Source organism: Erinaceus europaeus, chromosome 13 (genome assembly GCF_950295315.1).
Source record: "Erinaceus europaeus chromosome 13, mEriEur2.1, whole genome shotgun sequence".
In the NCBI taxonomy this organism is placed as follows: domain Eukaryota; kingdom Metazoa; phylum Chordata; class Mammalia; order Eulipotyphla; family Erinaceidae; genus Erinaceus; species Erinaceus europaeus.
In genome coordinates this window covers 37895600-37912447 of record NC_080174.1, presented here as the reverse complement: position 1 = coordinate 37912447, position 16848 = coordinate 37895600, and the positions used below count along the sequence as shown (strand labels likewise).

The 16848-nt window shown below is 49.0% G+C and overlaps 1 protein-coding gene across 1 annotated transcript in view; it reads right to left on the bottom strand.

The window, feature by feature from the left end:
• Nucleotides 1-4098: 4098 nt before the first annotated feature.
• WNT4 (Wnt family member 4) overlaps nucleotides 4099-16848 on the bottom strand; it is a 30012-nt gene continuing 17262 nt past the window's right edge. The window contains exons 3-5 of the mRNA XM_007522608.2: nucleotides 7969-8100; nucleotides 7740-7882; nucleotides 4099-6942 (exon numbers count right to left, since the gene is read on the bottom strand). Of these exons, the coding sequence (XP_007522670.1) occupies nucleotides 6475-6942; nucleotides 7740-7882; nucleotides 7969-8100 (743 nt within the window). The 3' untranslated portion in view covers nucleotides 4099-6474. The remainder of the gene's footprint in view (nucleotides 6943-7739; nucleotides 7883-7968; nucleotides 8101-16848) is intronic.

Genomic DNA, 16848 nt, shown 5'->3' with positions numbered 1-16848 from the left:
CTCTTACCTGTGTAACTTCAGTCTTCCTCACCCTCTGCCCTAGAGAAAGCTGTATAAGTACCGTACGCTAACGGACTACGCCACTGGAGCTCCTAGAGAAAGCTGTCTACAGACTGGTGTACATGCTCCCGGAAGAATGACAGAATTGAGCTTTGATTCTTCTGGATCCCCCTTTGCTTTCTTAACTGTGGGAGTTCTATCATCCTTGTCTGGAGGTGGGAGGTGGTAGTTAATGGAGCAAGAGGCTGGTCCTGCTCCAAGGTCATACACAGTCTGATTCCAGGCTAGACTGTGAACCCCTTGAAAGTAGGGTTCTGGGCTGAATTACCTCTGAGTTCTGTGTCTCACATGGAGCCTCCAATCTTTGGGTCCTGACCAAAGGGCCTAGGCCCTCCTGGACTTAGTTATTAGATTGGCCGAGGCAGCACAAACACAAGTTGGCCCTTTTCCCTCACAGGTGGCATGGGTAGGGGGGTGGGGGCCATGTGCTGAATCAAAGTACATGGCTCCTTGTGTCCAGCTTCCTCTTCCTGGCTGGCCCCAGACTTGGGAACAGTGGCTGCCTTTCTGGGGCAGCTAGGGCACCTGGCCAGATTGTGCTCTGTTGGGCACTGTCAGCTCTTCAGCAAGCCCAGGTCCTCCTCTTAACCTAGAGAAGGCCCCGGGTTATTGATGTTGTTCTTGGCGGACCACCGGGCCCCTCAGCAAACAGGGAGGCGAGTGTGCACCCGGCCTGGGCCTGTTTGTGTTGGCCCCACCAGGCAGGGGATTAGCTCAGCTGGGCTGCTAATTGCCTCCGAAGTGCCAGCCTGGATGCTGACAAGGGCTGGGCCTTTAGGCCCCTCCTCCCTAGCCGGCACTGTGCCAGGCTGGGGGACCTGGCCCAGAAGGGCCCCTGCTCTCCCTGTCAGTGCCTGGTTGGCCTAGACTCTTGAAATGCGGGCAGGGGGGTCACTAGGACTGGTGGCACAGGAAGGAGTGGGGGGAGATGCTTATGAAGTCATCGCCTGGGCCAGGCCAGGGAACACTCCGTACTCTTCCCCCACATCTCTTAGACCACCACCTCACCTCTTAAGTCAGACACTTTCTCCTGAAGTTCAGCATTTTGTCATCTTGCCAGAAGTTGGGCTCTTCTGCCCAGGTGCCCTCTAGCCCAGCCCCTGTCCATAGGTTCTTCAGGGCTTGCTTTTCTCTTTGTGCTTGTCTGTGTCTGTCTCCCTGCCATCTGCCTTCTCCTTCCTATTGCCCAGATTTCTTCTCCTCCTTTTCCTTTTTAATTTTTTATTTTTATTTTACCAGAGCACTACTCAGCTCTGGCTAATGGCAGTACAGAGGATTAAACCTGGGACCTCAGAGCCTCAGGCATGACAGTCTCTTTGCATAACCATTATGCTATCTACCCCTGTTAAGTGAGCGAATGCCTAGAGCTGGAGATTGAACCCATGTATGCAAATCCTATGCTCTACTACTGAGCCACCTCCTCTAGCTGCTGCTTGATCTTTTTTTATTATTTAAAAATTTTTTTCACATTTATTTTCCCTTTTGTTGCCCTTTTTTTTTATTGTTGTTATTAAGGTCATCGTTGTTAGGTAGGCCAGAGAGAAATGGAGAGAAGAGGGGAAGACAGAGGGGGAGAGAAAGATAGATATCTGCAGACCTGCTTCACCGTCTGTAAAACAACTCCCCTGCAGGTGGGGAGCCAGGGGCTCGAACCAGGATCCTTTACACTGGTCCTTATGCTTTGTGCCACCTGTGCTTAACCCGCTGTGCTACTGCCCAACTCCCGCTGCTTGATCTTTCTTAACTCCTCTCAGTGGCGGAGTCGCTAAATTTCCCTGCTATCCATCTTAAGTTCTTCCTCTGACCTCCCCAGCCACCCTTTGGACCACTGATTATCAAGAAGGCACTGAGAAGGAGGCTAACTTTCAACACTGAGGGCTGCTTTTAAGTGTGGAGTCTGGAAACAGCCTTTCTGCAATCTGACCTGGCCCTTGTGTCCTCCCAGGTAGAGTCCCCATGCCCCTACATATGTTCCATGCAACTCTGGCACTCTTATAACCCATCTGACTGTGCCCTCCTTAGCCTCTGCTTCCTGTCCAAGCTCTGCTTCTTGCCCAGTGGGACCCTGGCTCACCATCTTCTGTTGGTGCCTAGGGGCAGCCTTGCTACAATCTTGAGTGTACTAAATTTTCTGACCTTGGGCTTCTCTCCTACCAGGGAATCTCTGCCCTGAGACTTCTGTCTGCCTCTGGTCTCTGGGATGAGACCAGAGTAGGATCATAATCTTGGGGTTCCTGCATTCAGCTCCTAATTTCTCCCAAACAGTTTGCTTTTCTCCTTATTTTCAATCTGTCAGTCTTATAGCTGCCTTAACCACCTTTTACACTCCTGAAAAGGGAAAAAGACTACTTTTAATAACAGCTGCTATTTGTTGAACTTTACAGACTATTTAACATTCTTCCAAAATAAGTTCTGCCATCACTTAGTAGTGTAGTCCCATTTCATTATTATTTAGTCCCATTTGAAGTTGGGACTATGGGAGCAGCCCCATATTACAGATAAGGAAAACGAATCCCAGAAAGGGACTGGAAGTTGTCCAAAATTCCATATAATGAAAGAGTGGCAGTGCTGGGATTTCAGTTTAGATCAGTTTTCTGGCAAAGCCTTAGGTTTTGTTTTTTTTTGTCTCCAGGGTTATCGGTGGGGTTCAGTACTTGCAGTACGAACCCACTGCTCCTGGTGGCCACTTTTTTTCAATTTTTTTTTTTGGGGTAGGACAGACAGAATTGAGAGGGATGGGGAAGATACAGAGGGAAAGAAAGATAGTCACCTGCAGACCTGTGGGAAGCTGGGGGCTCAAAGCAGGATCCTTGCACAGGTCCTTGCACTTCATACTATACTATTTTCACTTAATCCGGTGTGCCACTGCCCAGCCCCCTAGCTTTAGTTGTTTTCATGATTCTTTAAAAAGAAAGGAGATGGGGGCCAGGCAATGGCACAACTGGCTAAGAGCACATATTACAGTGTGCAGGGATCTTGGTTCAAGTCTGATCCCTAACTGCAGGGGGGAAGCTTCATTAACAGAGAAGCAGTGCTGCAGGTGACTCTTCCTCTCTCTCTTTCCCTCTCTCTCTCTCCCCCTTTGTCCTCAGTTTCTATCCAAAATAAATAATAATAATAATAAAAGGTTGGACATGTTCACCCTCATTTCTTTGCCCTGCCATTTTGGGTCCTTTATATCACCAGTTCCTTTCTCTTTCCCTTTTATCCCGATCTGAGGATGAGGATCCACTCATACTTTCTCCTCTTCTATATGGTTAGCCTTCACCAGTTTTTTTTTTTTACAAATCCTTGGGTACCACTGTTTTTATTTGGGAGGGGGAGGGGTTATTGTTGGGGCTCCAGGTTGACTTTTTTTCAGATAGAAAGTGAGAAATTGAACCAGAGGGCAAGAAGGAGACACAAGGTAACACCTATGCCATATGCCTGGCAACATGGGTAACTTCCCAGTCCTTTTCCCCCACTAAACATTTGGAAAGCCAAGCCCATGGCAGGCCAACTTCTCTGACAGTGAACGTTGCTGCAATGTGGGTTAAGCCCTTAAGTACTTGACTTCCTTGGTGAGGATGACGTGTTCATCCAGCTAGACTGAGCTTGAATCTCCCTATCAGCTGTGCTTTCACTTGTAGGTAGTTTTCCACCCAAACTTTTCATCCTATCTGGAATCTAATCCTGAAGCTTGCATCTAGCCACCGGCCCTGGATTTCTGTATCCTGTTGGAAATAAATTCTTTTCCATTAGTCTCCTACCTGTTATATCAGCACCTATTTCATCAGCCCCTCCTGTCATTGCAGTCATCTTCCCTCTCCACACCAACACTCAAGAAAGGCTCTGATGAACCTCTCCAGGCCAAACACTGATCCTGGGTCAGCGAAATGCAGACCTCTCTGTGTTCAAGTTGAATAACATATACAATTCAGAAGAGGGTTGAGGGGGACTAGTTAAACTAGATAATTTTATCTTCTTACCCCAGATACTTCCCCAGACTTCTCCCGCCTTCATCTAACAGCAACAACAACAAAAAAGTCACTGCCACAATTGAAAGATTAAAGAAATAATCATTTTATCGTGCATCAGACTATTTTATGGGATGTTACAAAGGCAAGGAGCCTAGAATAAAATTGAAGGGTAGGATGGGAAGGTGGGGGTCGGGGTGGGGAAAGCAGAGGAGTAGCAGCATCCAGAGCTGGGGCTCTTCAAGCCCTAAGCCTCAGGGAAATATCACCTTTGCTGTGAGATAAAACCAGTGGAGAGGGTTGCTGTCAAGACTTGGTCCCTCTGGCCAATTTCCAGAGTGATTGGGCTATGTCACACCCATGCTAGTTTTTCTATTTGCTTGGGACACACTGAACCAGGGACATTCTAAGAAATTCTATTTTTCCTGTGGCTATGGATCCCTTTGGGGTTCTGGTTGTAGTGCTTGTAGGGTAGGGCAGAGTCCTAGAATCGAGTCAGTTTTTACCTTCAGAATCACCCCCTACCCCCCCCAGCTCAGCTTTGAGGAGCCTGCTGGTAGAAAGAGAAGCTTACACCCTGGCATAGACCCTCCTTTGTGTCTAAAGGAGGGTGTATATGCCCATCCAAAACCAGCATCCATCCAGGATCTATTTTCTGCCTCTGGGACAGAACTTGGGGGAGGGGAATAGTGACTCAGTCCTGTCTCTGATGGGGGTGAGGTCTCCAGGGTGCCCTCTGTCCAGTCCTGGCCTCTCCCAATGAGGGGTAGTATTTTCCCTGGCATTGGACAGAGAACTGGTCAGTGCCTGCTGGAGGAGCAATGGGCCCATCTGTGGGGACACTTAGTCGGCTCAGCTTTCATGCACATCAGAGCCAGCCTACCTCAAGTTTCTCCCCACATTCAAATATGACTCCAGCATCCCACTTAGTTTTTGCCTCCTTGAATGGACATTGAGCAGAGAGGTTGGCTGGAGACCAACTGTCTTAACCCTCTCTGTGAGGGAGCCAGCACCAGGATGCATGCTCCACAAGGCCTGGACGAGTTCATATAGACTGGAGCCTGCCTGTGTTCAGAAACTAGGATTTTAAATTCACACACTGAACCCTGGACACAAGGACTTGGGGGTCTGAAGAGCCTCCAATGGGCATCGCAGACACTAAGTCCTCAAATTTGGAAGCTAGAACCCCAATGCAGAGGCAGTGTGGAGTTCTGACAGTGAGTTCTGGTGGCTGGGAGCCCACCTGAGATGCAGTTGGGTCTAGCCAGGTCTAGGTATACCTGCGTTCCGCTCATAGAAGGGACTGAACCAGGTCCTGGCTGCTGCTGCTCTCCCTGGCACCTGGGAGAAGGGTGCCTCCACTACTGAGACTGCGCTGTTGTCAGCCTCCCAGCTGATCTCTTTCCTCAGTAACATGTGGGTTCTACTTATCCTGTGGCCTATGGCTTCTTGCTGCTTCCCCATCCCTCTTCTTGCAGCCAAAGCCCCTTCCTCAAGGCTCACACCCAAGGAGACATGCAGATTCTGGAGCTTTAGGGTACAGGTGCTAGGGAGTGCTATGCTGCCTCTGCCTCTCCATCTACATGGCTGCAAGGCCCAACTGAGTTTTTCCCTTTGCTGTAAATGGGCTTTGTAAGCATCTCTGTCTTGCCCCCTCCACCTGAGAATTTTATGATTATCAAGTGAGACGCCACACACAGGCCCTGAAATGTTGCATTTACTCCTTTAAGAGAGCTCTACTCTCAGTTTCTCAGGAGCACACTGAGGAGGTGACTCTGCTCCAGGGTGGCAGCCTGTCCTCCTGTGGGGGAGGGGTGAGCATGCTGAGGTTTTCCCTATGAGGGTGCAGCGGAGAGGGCTCTGAGTTGGGACATACATAGCCTTCTCTCTGTAGCCCTGCCCTGACCTGCTTTTCCTACCTACAAGGTCCCACAGAGAAGAGCCTACGGCTGCTCGTGAAGGGCTGAGAAGAGCCCTTTTCCTTTCACCTGGCATCTTTCCATCCCCCTGCTGGGTGTGTGTGTGTGTGTGTGTGTGTGTGTGTGTGTGTGTGTGTGTGTACATGTGGGGGGTACAATTCCCATCGAGATGGCACTATCCTTCTTCCCCCAGGTGTCAGTCAGTAGGATGTAACACTCCTTACTATCCACCTGAGATCTGCAAGTAGAAAGGCAGGCAGATAACAGCTGAGTGGTCAGCTGCGGCCACACACATAGCCAGAGAAACGAACAAGGTCCTTTTGGTCAGTGGCAGCCCCAGAGGTCCAGGCTCCCGGGAGGCCCTGGTCGATGCCTTTGGGGCTGCCTGCCTGGTTTCGGCAATAAATAATGTAAGGACCTAAAAACCAAACCAAAACCAAAACTACAAACAGTATCTTTTGGGGAAGGTGGTGGTGAACTGTTAAATTATTGGCCTTCCCTTGGCCACTGGGTAGTTGATGGGCACAGATGGTGGGTGGTCACCGGCATGTGTGCAGCTCCACCAGTCGCTGGCACTGCCGACACTTGACGAAACAGCACCAGTGGAATTTGCAGCTGCAGCGTTCAGCCAGCTCCACCTGCGCTGTGTGGAAGCCGCGGCCACAGCACAACAGCTCACATCCATCAATGGCCTTGGACGTCTTATTACACATGCGGCCTCTGGTGCCCAGCACACCACTGCGCATGTCCTGCTCACAGAAGTCAGGGCTGGGCTCCAAGTATACCAGGTCCTCATCCGTGTGGGGCTTGAACTGTGCATTGCGTGGTACCAGTGCCCTGGATGAGCCCACACGGCGTGGCTCCACCTCAGTGGCACCATCAAACTTCTCCTTCAGAGCATGGCCCACTTGACGGAAGGGTGGCACAGCCCGCCAGCATGTCTTCACCTCGCAGGAGCCTGACACCCCATGGCACTTGCACTCTACCCGCATATGTGTCAGGATAGCCTGCAGGGGTGGGGAGGGGAGAGGGGCAGTCAGGAAAAGCCAGAGGAGGCTGGAGTCGAGAGGCCTCTGGGGTTGGCATAGTTGGGGTTAACGCAGAAATGGACATTTACTGTCTTGCTTCCTTTTACTAAGCACCTACTATCTATTGTGTGTTGCTGGTGTGGGACCATGGGGTACTTGGAGACGGTATTTGGAAGAGACACACTTTAAAGGGCTGGGCATTGGTGTATCCTGTGGAGCACACATGCCACTATACACATGGACCCAGGTTTAAACTCCTGGTCCCCACGAGTGGTGGAGCAGTGCTGCTAATGTCTCCCTATCTCCTCCTTCCCTCTAAATTTCTCTCTGTGCTATCAGCAAACAATAAGGGCAGTGTCACTTGAATTACAGGGAATGACATTTTGGAGAGGAACCTTAAAGAAGGCAGATGGTGCCACAGTTCAGTGTGTGACCTTTTTGTGTAACACAAAAGGACAGAGGGTTCAAGTCCTAGCCCTGCTGCTCATTTAGCTGAATGTGGTAGAGTACATTGGACACATACCTGAGGACATATGTGTAGAAGGTTTAAGGGCATCTTGGGGGATGTGTGCTTTGCAGTGGTGGCTGTTCACATTACTCTGAAGTACCCACTTGCCTCTCTAATCCACTGTTCTGCCACCCTGTCCCCCACTGGCTTATGGGGAGTTCTAGTAAAAAGCTGGGGAATGTTTTCAGGTGGCATGTGGATGGGAGTGTTTCAGGGGCCTTGAATTGCCCACCCCTGCCAGGTGGTGATGAAAATAATGCCACACTACCTTCCTGCCAGCCTCGTTGTTGTGCAGGTTCATGAGGGCCCGGCTGGATGAAGCCCCTTTGCTCCTCTCCCGCACATCCACAAATGACTGGGAGAAGGCCACGCCGTAGGCAATGTTGTCCGAGCATCCTGACCACTGGAAGCCTGGGGTGCAGGGGCCGTGGGTGAGTGAGGGCTAGAGTGCAGGCCCCTGCCCTCCGAGGGACATCCTCTCCCCCCCCCTTGCTTACCCTGTGGGCTGACCCCATGAACTGTCCGATCACAGCCGCACTTTTCCAGCTCCCCACTGCTGCATGCCCGTGTCACTGCAAAGGCCACACCTGCCGAAGAGATGGCGTACACAAAGGCCGCCTCCCGAGTCCCTGTGGGAGCAGAGGGGGTAGGGCTGGGTGCCACTGCTCCTCCCACACCCTCCTCTTTAGAAAGGGAGGGCTTTGTGGGAGCTTCTGTACCAGGGAGGACTGTGGAGGGCCAGGCAAGCTAATGCCTGTGGACTAGGAGTTACACCATGCTGGCACATAGCTCACCGTTCCAACAGCTAAGTGCATTTGTCATTCGCCAGCACTTGTCATTGCCATCTTCACTGTGCTGAGCATTTTGTCTTTATAGCCCTCTGAAGTAAGTACTATTGTTACCTCCGTTTCCAGAGAGATAAAACTGTTGAGCCAACAGACAGCCTGGCTTCAGTGCTCTTACTACTATGTGGTGTTGTTCTCACAATCTCTCCTTAAGATTAGTGATGTAATTTTTCAGGAGCCAAGATAGACCTGGACAGGTGAGCTGACTTAGCTGTGAGCCCTGGAGGTAGCATATGCGTTTCCCTGTGAGGTCCTGGGTTCCATCCCTAGCAACTTGTGGGAGCACCATGGACAGTGCCAAGGGAGCTCTGTGGATAATGGAGTGGTACATTGGTGTCTCTTCTTGAAAGCAGAAAGTACAAATGGGGCTGGGAAGGTGGCTCAGTGGTATTACAGATGTGCAAGACCCTGAATTCATTCCCTGGCATTAAAGCTGTGAAGTAGCAGTGCTGGACTGTCAACCTAGGCCTGGTGGCCTGTAAAACCTATGTTCTTTTTTGTGCTTATTTCCCAACTGGCCCCACTGGACTCTGAGAAGACTCATTCTCATTTCTGATTTGTTTCCCTCATTTCTTATATGTGAGAATGCCTTTCTTTCACCTTTAAAGATAAAACACTACAACAGTCCCTACTGTTCTCCACCACCACTGCCACTTTGGGGATGGGGGACACTGTGCAGAAGGCCTGGGTCACTGGGAAATCTTCCTGTGTCCATTTCACTAATGACTCTCATGCAGGCTCAGGAAGGGCAATGATTTGGCTCCTGTCAAGCTGCTGGAAAGTGACAGAAGCAGTATTCTAACACCCATCTGACTGCCTCTGCAGGCTGTTCTTTGCCTTCCACTCCATGGCTCCTCCGTGGTTCTATTTTGGTCTTGTCCTCACCCCCTGCCTGAATGGGTGTTTTTATTCTCCTAGGAACTGTGCCTCAGGGTGTAGCTGCTGTGGAGCCTCTCTCTGAGTGTGTGTATGTGTGCGCGCACGTGCATGCGAGCATAACCAGACTGGCCCTGATCCTCTCCTGGGCCCTGTGAGGTCCTCTGTGTGCCTGTGACTGTTCTTCTGTCTCTAGCTGGAGCGTCTGTGTCCACAGGAGTGGAGGGGGACGGTTTTGGCCTCATGGTTGGCAATTACCTCCTCGACATCCAGGCCTGTGCTCTCAGCTGCCCTGGGAAGCAGTCTCCGTGGTCAGATACAAACAATCAACTCCTCTGTGCCCATGTCTGTGAGCGGGCAGCGGGAGCTGGGCATTGGGGTAGGGGTCAGCTCAGTCCCTGAAGACTCAGGCCTCCCTGTTCTTGGTCCAACCTTTGAGCTGGGGATACCACCCACCACCCACTCTCTCCCCTACCCACTTTCTGCCCAAGTCTGGCCATTTTGGGGCCCTCATCAGGGGGCTTGGCTGGAGCCACAGGGCCTCAACAGCCTGAGATGGAATCTTCTCCAAGTTAATCGAGGTTAATAGCAGGATCATGTTGGTTGGTTTTATGCTGTGGCCGCCCAAAGAGAGACAACTTTAGTTTCTGGTATTTCTGGTATTTCCAGGCCTGAACCAGCACAAATCTTTGCCCCAAAGACCAAAGAGGAAGGGAAAGCCAGAGATAGGGCAGATGGGACTGGTGGGGCAACTCTGGATCCTGGCCTGGTATGATCTTTTCTACTCTGCTTTTCTGGCCTCTCAGGCAGCCCTTGCCCTAACCCCCAGTGATAGAGTCAGTCCTCACCTCAGTAGTCCCTGGGATGCAGGGATCCCCGTGAATTGACTCAGAGATACAGTTCTGCCTCACCCTCCAAACTAATATCCAGCTGTCAGAACTTCAGGTACTCCCTTCTCTGGTTTTGGGAACAAGGATATTGGCTTCTCAGCTTCGGGGTGGATGTGCAGGGAGAGATTTTTAGATACTATCACAAGAGCTAGGGTCTTTATTACTATGTGCTAGGTGCTACCTAGGCACTATATATTACTCTGGATTATAACACAGAACAATGTATACTATTACTCTGCAGAATAATCCTATGTAGCTAAAGACTTAATCCTCACTTTACAGATGAGGAAACTGAGGCACTACATGGTGAAGCAACTTGTCCACTGGTACCCATCTAAGAAGTGATGGAGTCATAATTTGTACTTAGGCAGCCTGGCTCTAGAGCATTTTCTTAAAAGCAACAAATTTTTTTTCTTCTTACTGTCGCTGGAGCTTCACTGCCCTAAGCTTCAATGTGTGTGTATATGTGAGAGAGAGAGGGAGGGGAAGATACCACACCAGCAAAGCTTCCCACCATGCAGTGTGTGTGTATGTGTGGGGGGGAGCTGAGAAAGAGCCTGGTTTGCACACATGACAAAGCAGCTACCCTCCTAGGTGAGCTAGTCTGCTGGCCTGATGTCAGACCTTTTATCCTTGACATTATTTTATCTTAGTTATAATTTTTTATCTTTATTTATTTACTGGGTAGAGACGACCAGAAATCAAGGGGGAAGAGGGTGATAGAACAGAGAGATACCTGCAACACTGCTTTATCACTTGCAAAGCTTTCCCCCTGAAGGTGGGGACTGGGGGCTGGAACCTGGGTCATTGCACATTGTAACATGTGTGCTCAACCAGATGTGCCACCACCCGGCCCCTATTCTTGACATTATCCTACCTCAATGGACCCTAAACACCCCCTCCCTTCACTACCCCTTTGGCCTCCCATGAAATGCACATGCAGTCAGTCTCTTCCCAACAATCATGTGTGAAACCACATGGGTTTTCCTAGGTCTAACCTACTTCTTATCTACTGCAGGGAAGCCTGATCTCTTTTGTGAGTTCTCCACTGGGAGGAAGAAAGCAGCTGGTCTGTGTGCAACACATGAGGCCCCAGAATGCCCAGAAAACATGGCCGACTTGCCTTGCCCCTGAAGCCAAAGTTGTAGTTTCTCCTTCAACCTTTTCCAACTGGCCCTGGGTTCCAGCCTTTGACTCCAGTGCTGTGACCCTTCTAGTCCCTCCTTTCTGTCCAGGAGCCTTGCTTACTAGTGGTGGAGACTGCTCAGACAGAAAAGAGGTCGGATGCACCTGACAGTATAGCAAAGGAGTACCCCAGAGATGTACATATGGCATTCCTGTCAGAAGGTTGCCTGTTTCAGCTGCCTGTGGAGGACAACCATGGCTTTTGTCTTCCTGGGATAGCAAAGCCAGGTCAGAGTCAGGTGGTGCTCTCTAAGGTGGCCAGGAGCTGCCTAGTAAATGGTCTTTTCCATAAAGTCACTCACACCCAACTCACACCCAGCTGTTCTCTTCTTGTGCTTTCTTTTGCCTGCAGCACTTCCTTCCCTGGCCCTGTGGGCTTTAGACCCATGTGTGAACCCCATCTGCCTTCTGGGTCCTGCCTCAGTGACATCTTTCCAAGTACCGTACTGCCTGAGTTGGAAACTTCAGTTGTCGCATGGAACTAGTAAAAGCTATATTTCCTGATGGCTATGAGGTGCCAGAACTTTTCTACATGCTTCTTCAGGTTCATGACAACATACCAAACAGTTCCCTCCATCTCAGCTCTATGAAGGAAAACATGGGGTGCAGATGCTTGTCTGGGGTCCTTCAGTTAGTCAGTGACCAGCAGGAACTGGGACACAGCAATTCTTCTGAGCACCTCAGATGTAACATTTCTCCCAGATATAGGAAGCAGGTTATCTGAACTTCCTGATCAGAACATTTGAAGGAGAGCTGACTGAGGCTGAACTGGGCTGCAGAGGAAGCCATGGGCAGAGAGATCTCCTGGCACTAGGTTGGCACACTGGTACAAGTACCAGTCCAGGTATAACTCAGCAGTTCCAAAGCTGCAAGTCCTGGGTGCTGGGATAAGACAGGTTCTGCTAGCTTCTGAGACAGACACTGTCCTTTGGGGCTTTCCTGTCCTGCCCATAGTCGGCTCTTCAAATCCTTTGCTCTCATCTGTAAAGTTAACCTTTTCCAGCAAATCCCCTAGGGAACTTCTTTGAATTTAAGAAATTTTAGACAGGGGGAAGAGTAATGGTTTTGGTTCTGGACAAAGTCATGTTAAGATTCTTTCCAGTGGTGTAACCTTCATTTCTGAGCCTCCTAGGGGCACAGTTACGAGCACATATTACCGTTATGAGCCTCCTTTTTCTTATTTTATTAATTGCCACCAAGGTTATGGCTGGAGCTCAGTATCTGCAGGACTCCACAATTCCTGACATATATATATATATGGAGAGAGACAGGGAGAAAATATGAAGAGACGCATGCGGCATTGCTCCACTGCTTATGAAACTTCCTCTCTGAAGGTGGGTTTAGGGAGGGGGAACTTGAACGTGTATCTTCACACATAGTAGCTTGCTCTACCAGGTGTGCCACCACTTGGCTCCTTCTTTTCCTGACTTTAAATATGGAAAACAGTGCTACCCTTCCCTTCCCACACCCTTGCAGTCCAGACCATAGCACTCCCCTCTTCCTGGCCTGCCTGTTCACAGAATTAGCTGTAGACTCTTAATTGTCTTTAGATCAAGTAATAGTTGTGTTTGTTTTGCCTCATCCATTGGACTGAGGGCTTTGGGGGCCAGGCTGAGCCTCACACCTCTTCTCTGGCCCCAGTACCCAGTATAGGGCTAGGCAAAGCAGACCCTTAACAGGTACTTAAAAATAGGAGTGGATCGTGGGAGGGAGTATATGCTTAGTAGGCAGGCCTGACACAAATCCTAGCTCTTCCACTTCCTGGATATGGGAACCCAATTTGCTTGTCCACAGATTAGGGCTGATAGGATTGGCCAGATAGCTCACGTGGATAATGTGCTGCATTGCTATGTGTATGACCCAGGTTCCTGCCCAGTTTCCATCACACTGAGGGAAGCTTTGATGCTGTGGTGTCTTCCCTTTTTCTTTTTTTCTCTCTTTGCATTCTTCTTTTAGATAGAGACAGAAAGAGAGTGAGAGACCATAGCACTGAAGCCTCCTTCAATGTGCTGAGGACTGGGCTCACTTTCTATCTGAACAATTTGGCCTGAAGTGCTGGAATTCCAATAATGACCAAAGCAATAAATATGATGGAGGCCATATATATCAGTACTGCCTTGCATTACAAGTGGTTATGAAAATCCAATGAAGTAGAATATGGAAAGTTCTAAGGCTAGTAGCACATAGTAGGTACTCAACACACAGTGCCATGGTATCTGCCACCACTGGACAGTTAATGTCATCTTATTCATTTGTTAACAATTTTCAGGACACTTCTATTCTGAAGGACACACTATTGAATTACGTTTACCATTACGCTAAAATACTTCCCTTGCTTTCTCTCTACCAAATATTTATTGTCATCTGTTGTGAGCTAAAGCCTAGGTGACATCCTAGTAGCATGGAGGGGACTCATCCTCAAGGAACTCTCAGTGTTTGGAGCATCTTGTGGTGGTGGGGGTTGTAGCCTGACCTCCTGTAACTTATCCATTGATATAGAAGGCAGACCTTCAAGTCATCCCAAAGGAAAGTATGCTCTGATCAATGTGGTGCTAGTATTATGGACCAAGGTGAGAACACAGGCTTCAATGAGCTGCAGTGTCCTTTCCTAATCCTAGACACATGGGGAGAGGAGAGATGGGTGTGGGCTTGACTCCTCACTCTCACATGGCCATTGTACTACACTGCCTCCCAGTCAAGGCAGATAGAGCCTGATGGAACAACAGGACTCATTAAAGTCCCCTCACTTGAGACAAGGCCTTGCTCACTATCAGAAAAAAAAGATGCTCCAGAGAAAGGAGGAGGCACTACAGATGATAGGAAGCTGGGGTAGAGGAGCCTGCAACTCTGTGCCACCTTCATCTTCTCCGCTAGTCCTTCTGAGATCCAGCACAAATAGTTTGCAGCACCTCAACGTTCACCAGGTGTGCCCTCCCAGCACTAGACCCCTTATATTCATTCAACAAATGCTAGCCAGTTACTTTGTGCAGGAACTCTCTAGGCAATAGGGTGAGGCAGTAACTAAAGGCACAGAGGTCATCTTACTTGTTACCCTCATGCCTGCTCAGCCACAACTACCACCTGCCCCCATGCAGATGCCATCTTTACCAAATTTTTGATAGATTTTCAGCTTAGAGCACATCGCCTGACCTTGACTTATTGGTCACCATTACTTTACTGTTTGTCTTGCTTCTGTAGACCAGAAGCACGGATGCCTCCCCTGCTGGGAATGCAGAGGCCAAGTTGGAGTCTGTGAGGACCCTGGCAGTGCAGGGCTCCTGTGGGGGTTAGCCTTCGAGAGACATCATTCTTGAATTCTTGATGAGAACTCTAGGAGACTGGCCCTGGGACTGTCCCCATAATGTAGATGCTGAGGCTAGGAGAAGAGAGGGTCCTTGCCCAAGATTTCATAGCCAAGAGCTGTCAGCTCCCCAGTTTGCACGCAGTACCACCCTTGCATGCTGAACTCTGCTCTCAGCTGCAATCTGGCATGTGGGGGACAGTATTATTTGTTCATATCTATGTAAGGGTGACCAGATGGAAGATACCACATTAGTGTCCTCCATAAATGGAGGGGGGTTTTCTGTTTCTTTTACAAGCCCAGTTTGGTCCAGGTAATTGGTGAGGAGAAGCTCTTAGCTCAGGCTTTTTTCACATCTGAGGCTATGTATGTGGGTACCAGCTGAACACCCCCCCCCCTCCAGCCCTAAGAACTGTGAGCTAGGAGATGGCTCCTCAGGCTGTTGCTGGTGGTGGCCAGGATATCCACTGAGTGTTACCATGCATTATGTCACCAAATCTTTGTGGCAAGGTTGTAGGACAGGCACACATACCAGTCTTACTGACAGGTGAGGACCCTGTGACTCAGGGAGTGAAGTCATTTTTGCCCATGTGCTCTTTCCTACTGTCTCATTAACCCCTGACTGAGCTGAAAACTCTGCAATATAGGATAGACTAGTCCTTTTTCCTCTTGCTCAGTGCAGACAAGTGAAGAGCTTTGCCAAGAGAAAGCTTACTGGGGGGGGGGGGGGGAGGAGGATAAAGATTGTGGCACACCTGGTTAATTGCACACATTACAGTGAGCAAGGACCCAGGCTCAAGCCCCTGGTCCCCACCTTAGGGGGAAAGCTTCACAAGTGCTGAAGCAGGGCTGCAGGTGTCTCTCTGTCTCTTCCCCTTCCTACCTCCCCTCTCCTCTCAATTTTTCTCTTTCTCTATCCAATAGTAAGTGGATTTAAATTTTTTTTACATTTTTTAAAGATTTTTAAAAATATATTTATTTATTTCCTTTTTGTTGGCCTGGTTGTTTTTATTGTTGTTGTAGTTATTACTGTTGTTGATGTCATCATTGTTGGAAAGGACAGAGAGAAATGGAGAGAGGAGGGGAAGACAGAGAGGGGGAGAGAAAGATAGACACCTGCAGATCTGCTTCACTGCCTGTGAAGCGACTCCCCTGCAGGTGGGAGCTGAAGGCTCGAACCAGGATCCTCACGGGATTTAAATTTTTTTAAAGACAATTTTTACTACAGAAACAAGCCTAAAATGCAAAAGAGAGATGTCTGAAATGGAAAGACTAAGACTCCTCCAAACAGGACTGCTGCCTGCCTAGTATGGTGGCAGCTCAATTCAGCTCCGAGGGGACTGAATACCTGACTGTGCCACTCAGACTTTAGACCAGAGCAGGTTTCTGCCAAGCCTGGGAGGATTCTCAGAGACTGGGCTCACAGTGCCAAGGGCTGGCTCCTTGCCTTGGTTCCTGCCACATACACAGGTGAGGAAGGCACTTCCTGATGAGGTCCACTGCCAGCTTCAAGCCAGCACTGAGCCATGCTTCCCCTTCTCTGCCCTTTGAGTTCCTACCCCCCTCCCCACCCCCGCCTTGCATTTCATCACTTGCTTTCTGTCATATGCTGGGAAATAGGTAAGTGGGCCATCACCCGTGCCTTTGAAGAGTTCAAGGTTTAGGGATTGGGCAGTTGGATTTGGGAGATTAGATGTCACAGTTCATTTAGAAGAAGAGCTGTGTGAATATAAATGGTTTAGTCCTCTGGTAAAGAAAAAAGAAAAAATACATATATGGAAAATACATATATGGAAAGAGAAAGTGATAAGATAATGATTTAAAATGCAAATATGGGGCTAGGGAGGCAGCATAATGGTTATGCAAAAGACTTTGATGCTAGAGTCTCAAAAGTCCCAGGTTCAATACCAAGCACCACCATAAACCAGAGTTGAGAGTAGTCTGGTCTCTCTCCATCTCTCTCTCTTTCTCTCTCTCTCTCTCATTAAATTAAAAAAATAATATATTTTTTAAAATGTGAATATTGGCCATCTGGTAGAACATAAAACTTTCATGCCTGAGGCTCTTGGTGTCCTTTGTACCAGGCATCTCTCTATCTCTACCTCTATCTCTCTGTCTCTCATCTCAGATGAAATAAATACATCTTTAAAAAGTAAATAACTTGTGAGTAGTTGATGAATATAGGTTAAGAGAATATAGGAATCCTTTGACTATTTTTTGTAGCCTTTCTATAAATTTGAAATATCAAAAGAAAACAAAATAAGAGTGGGGTCGGTGGGC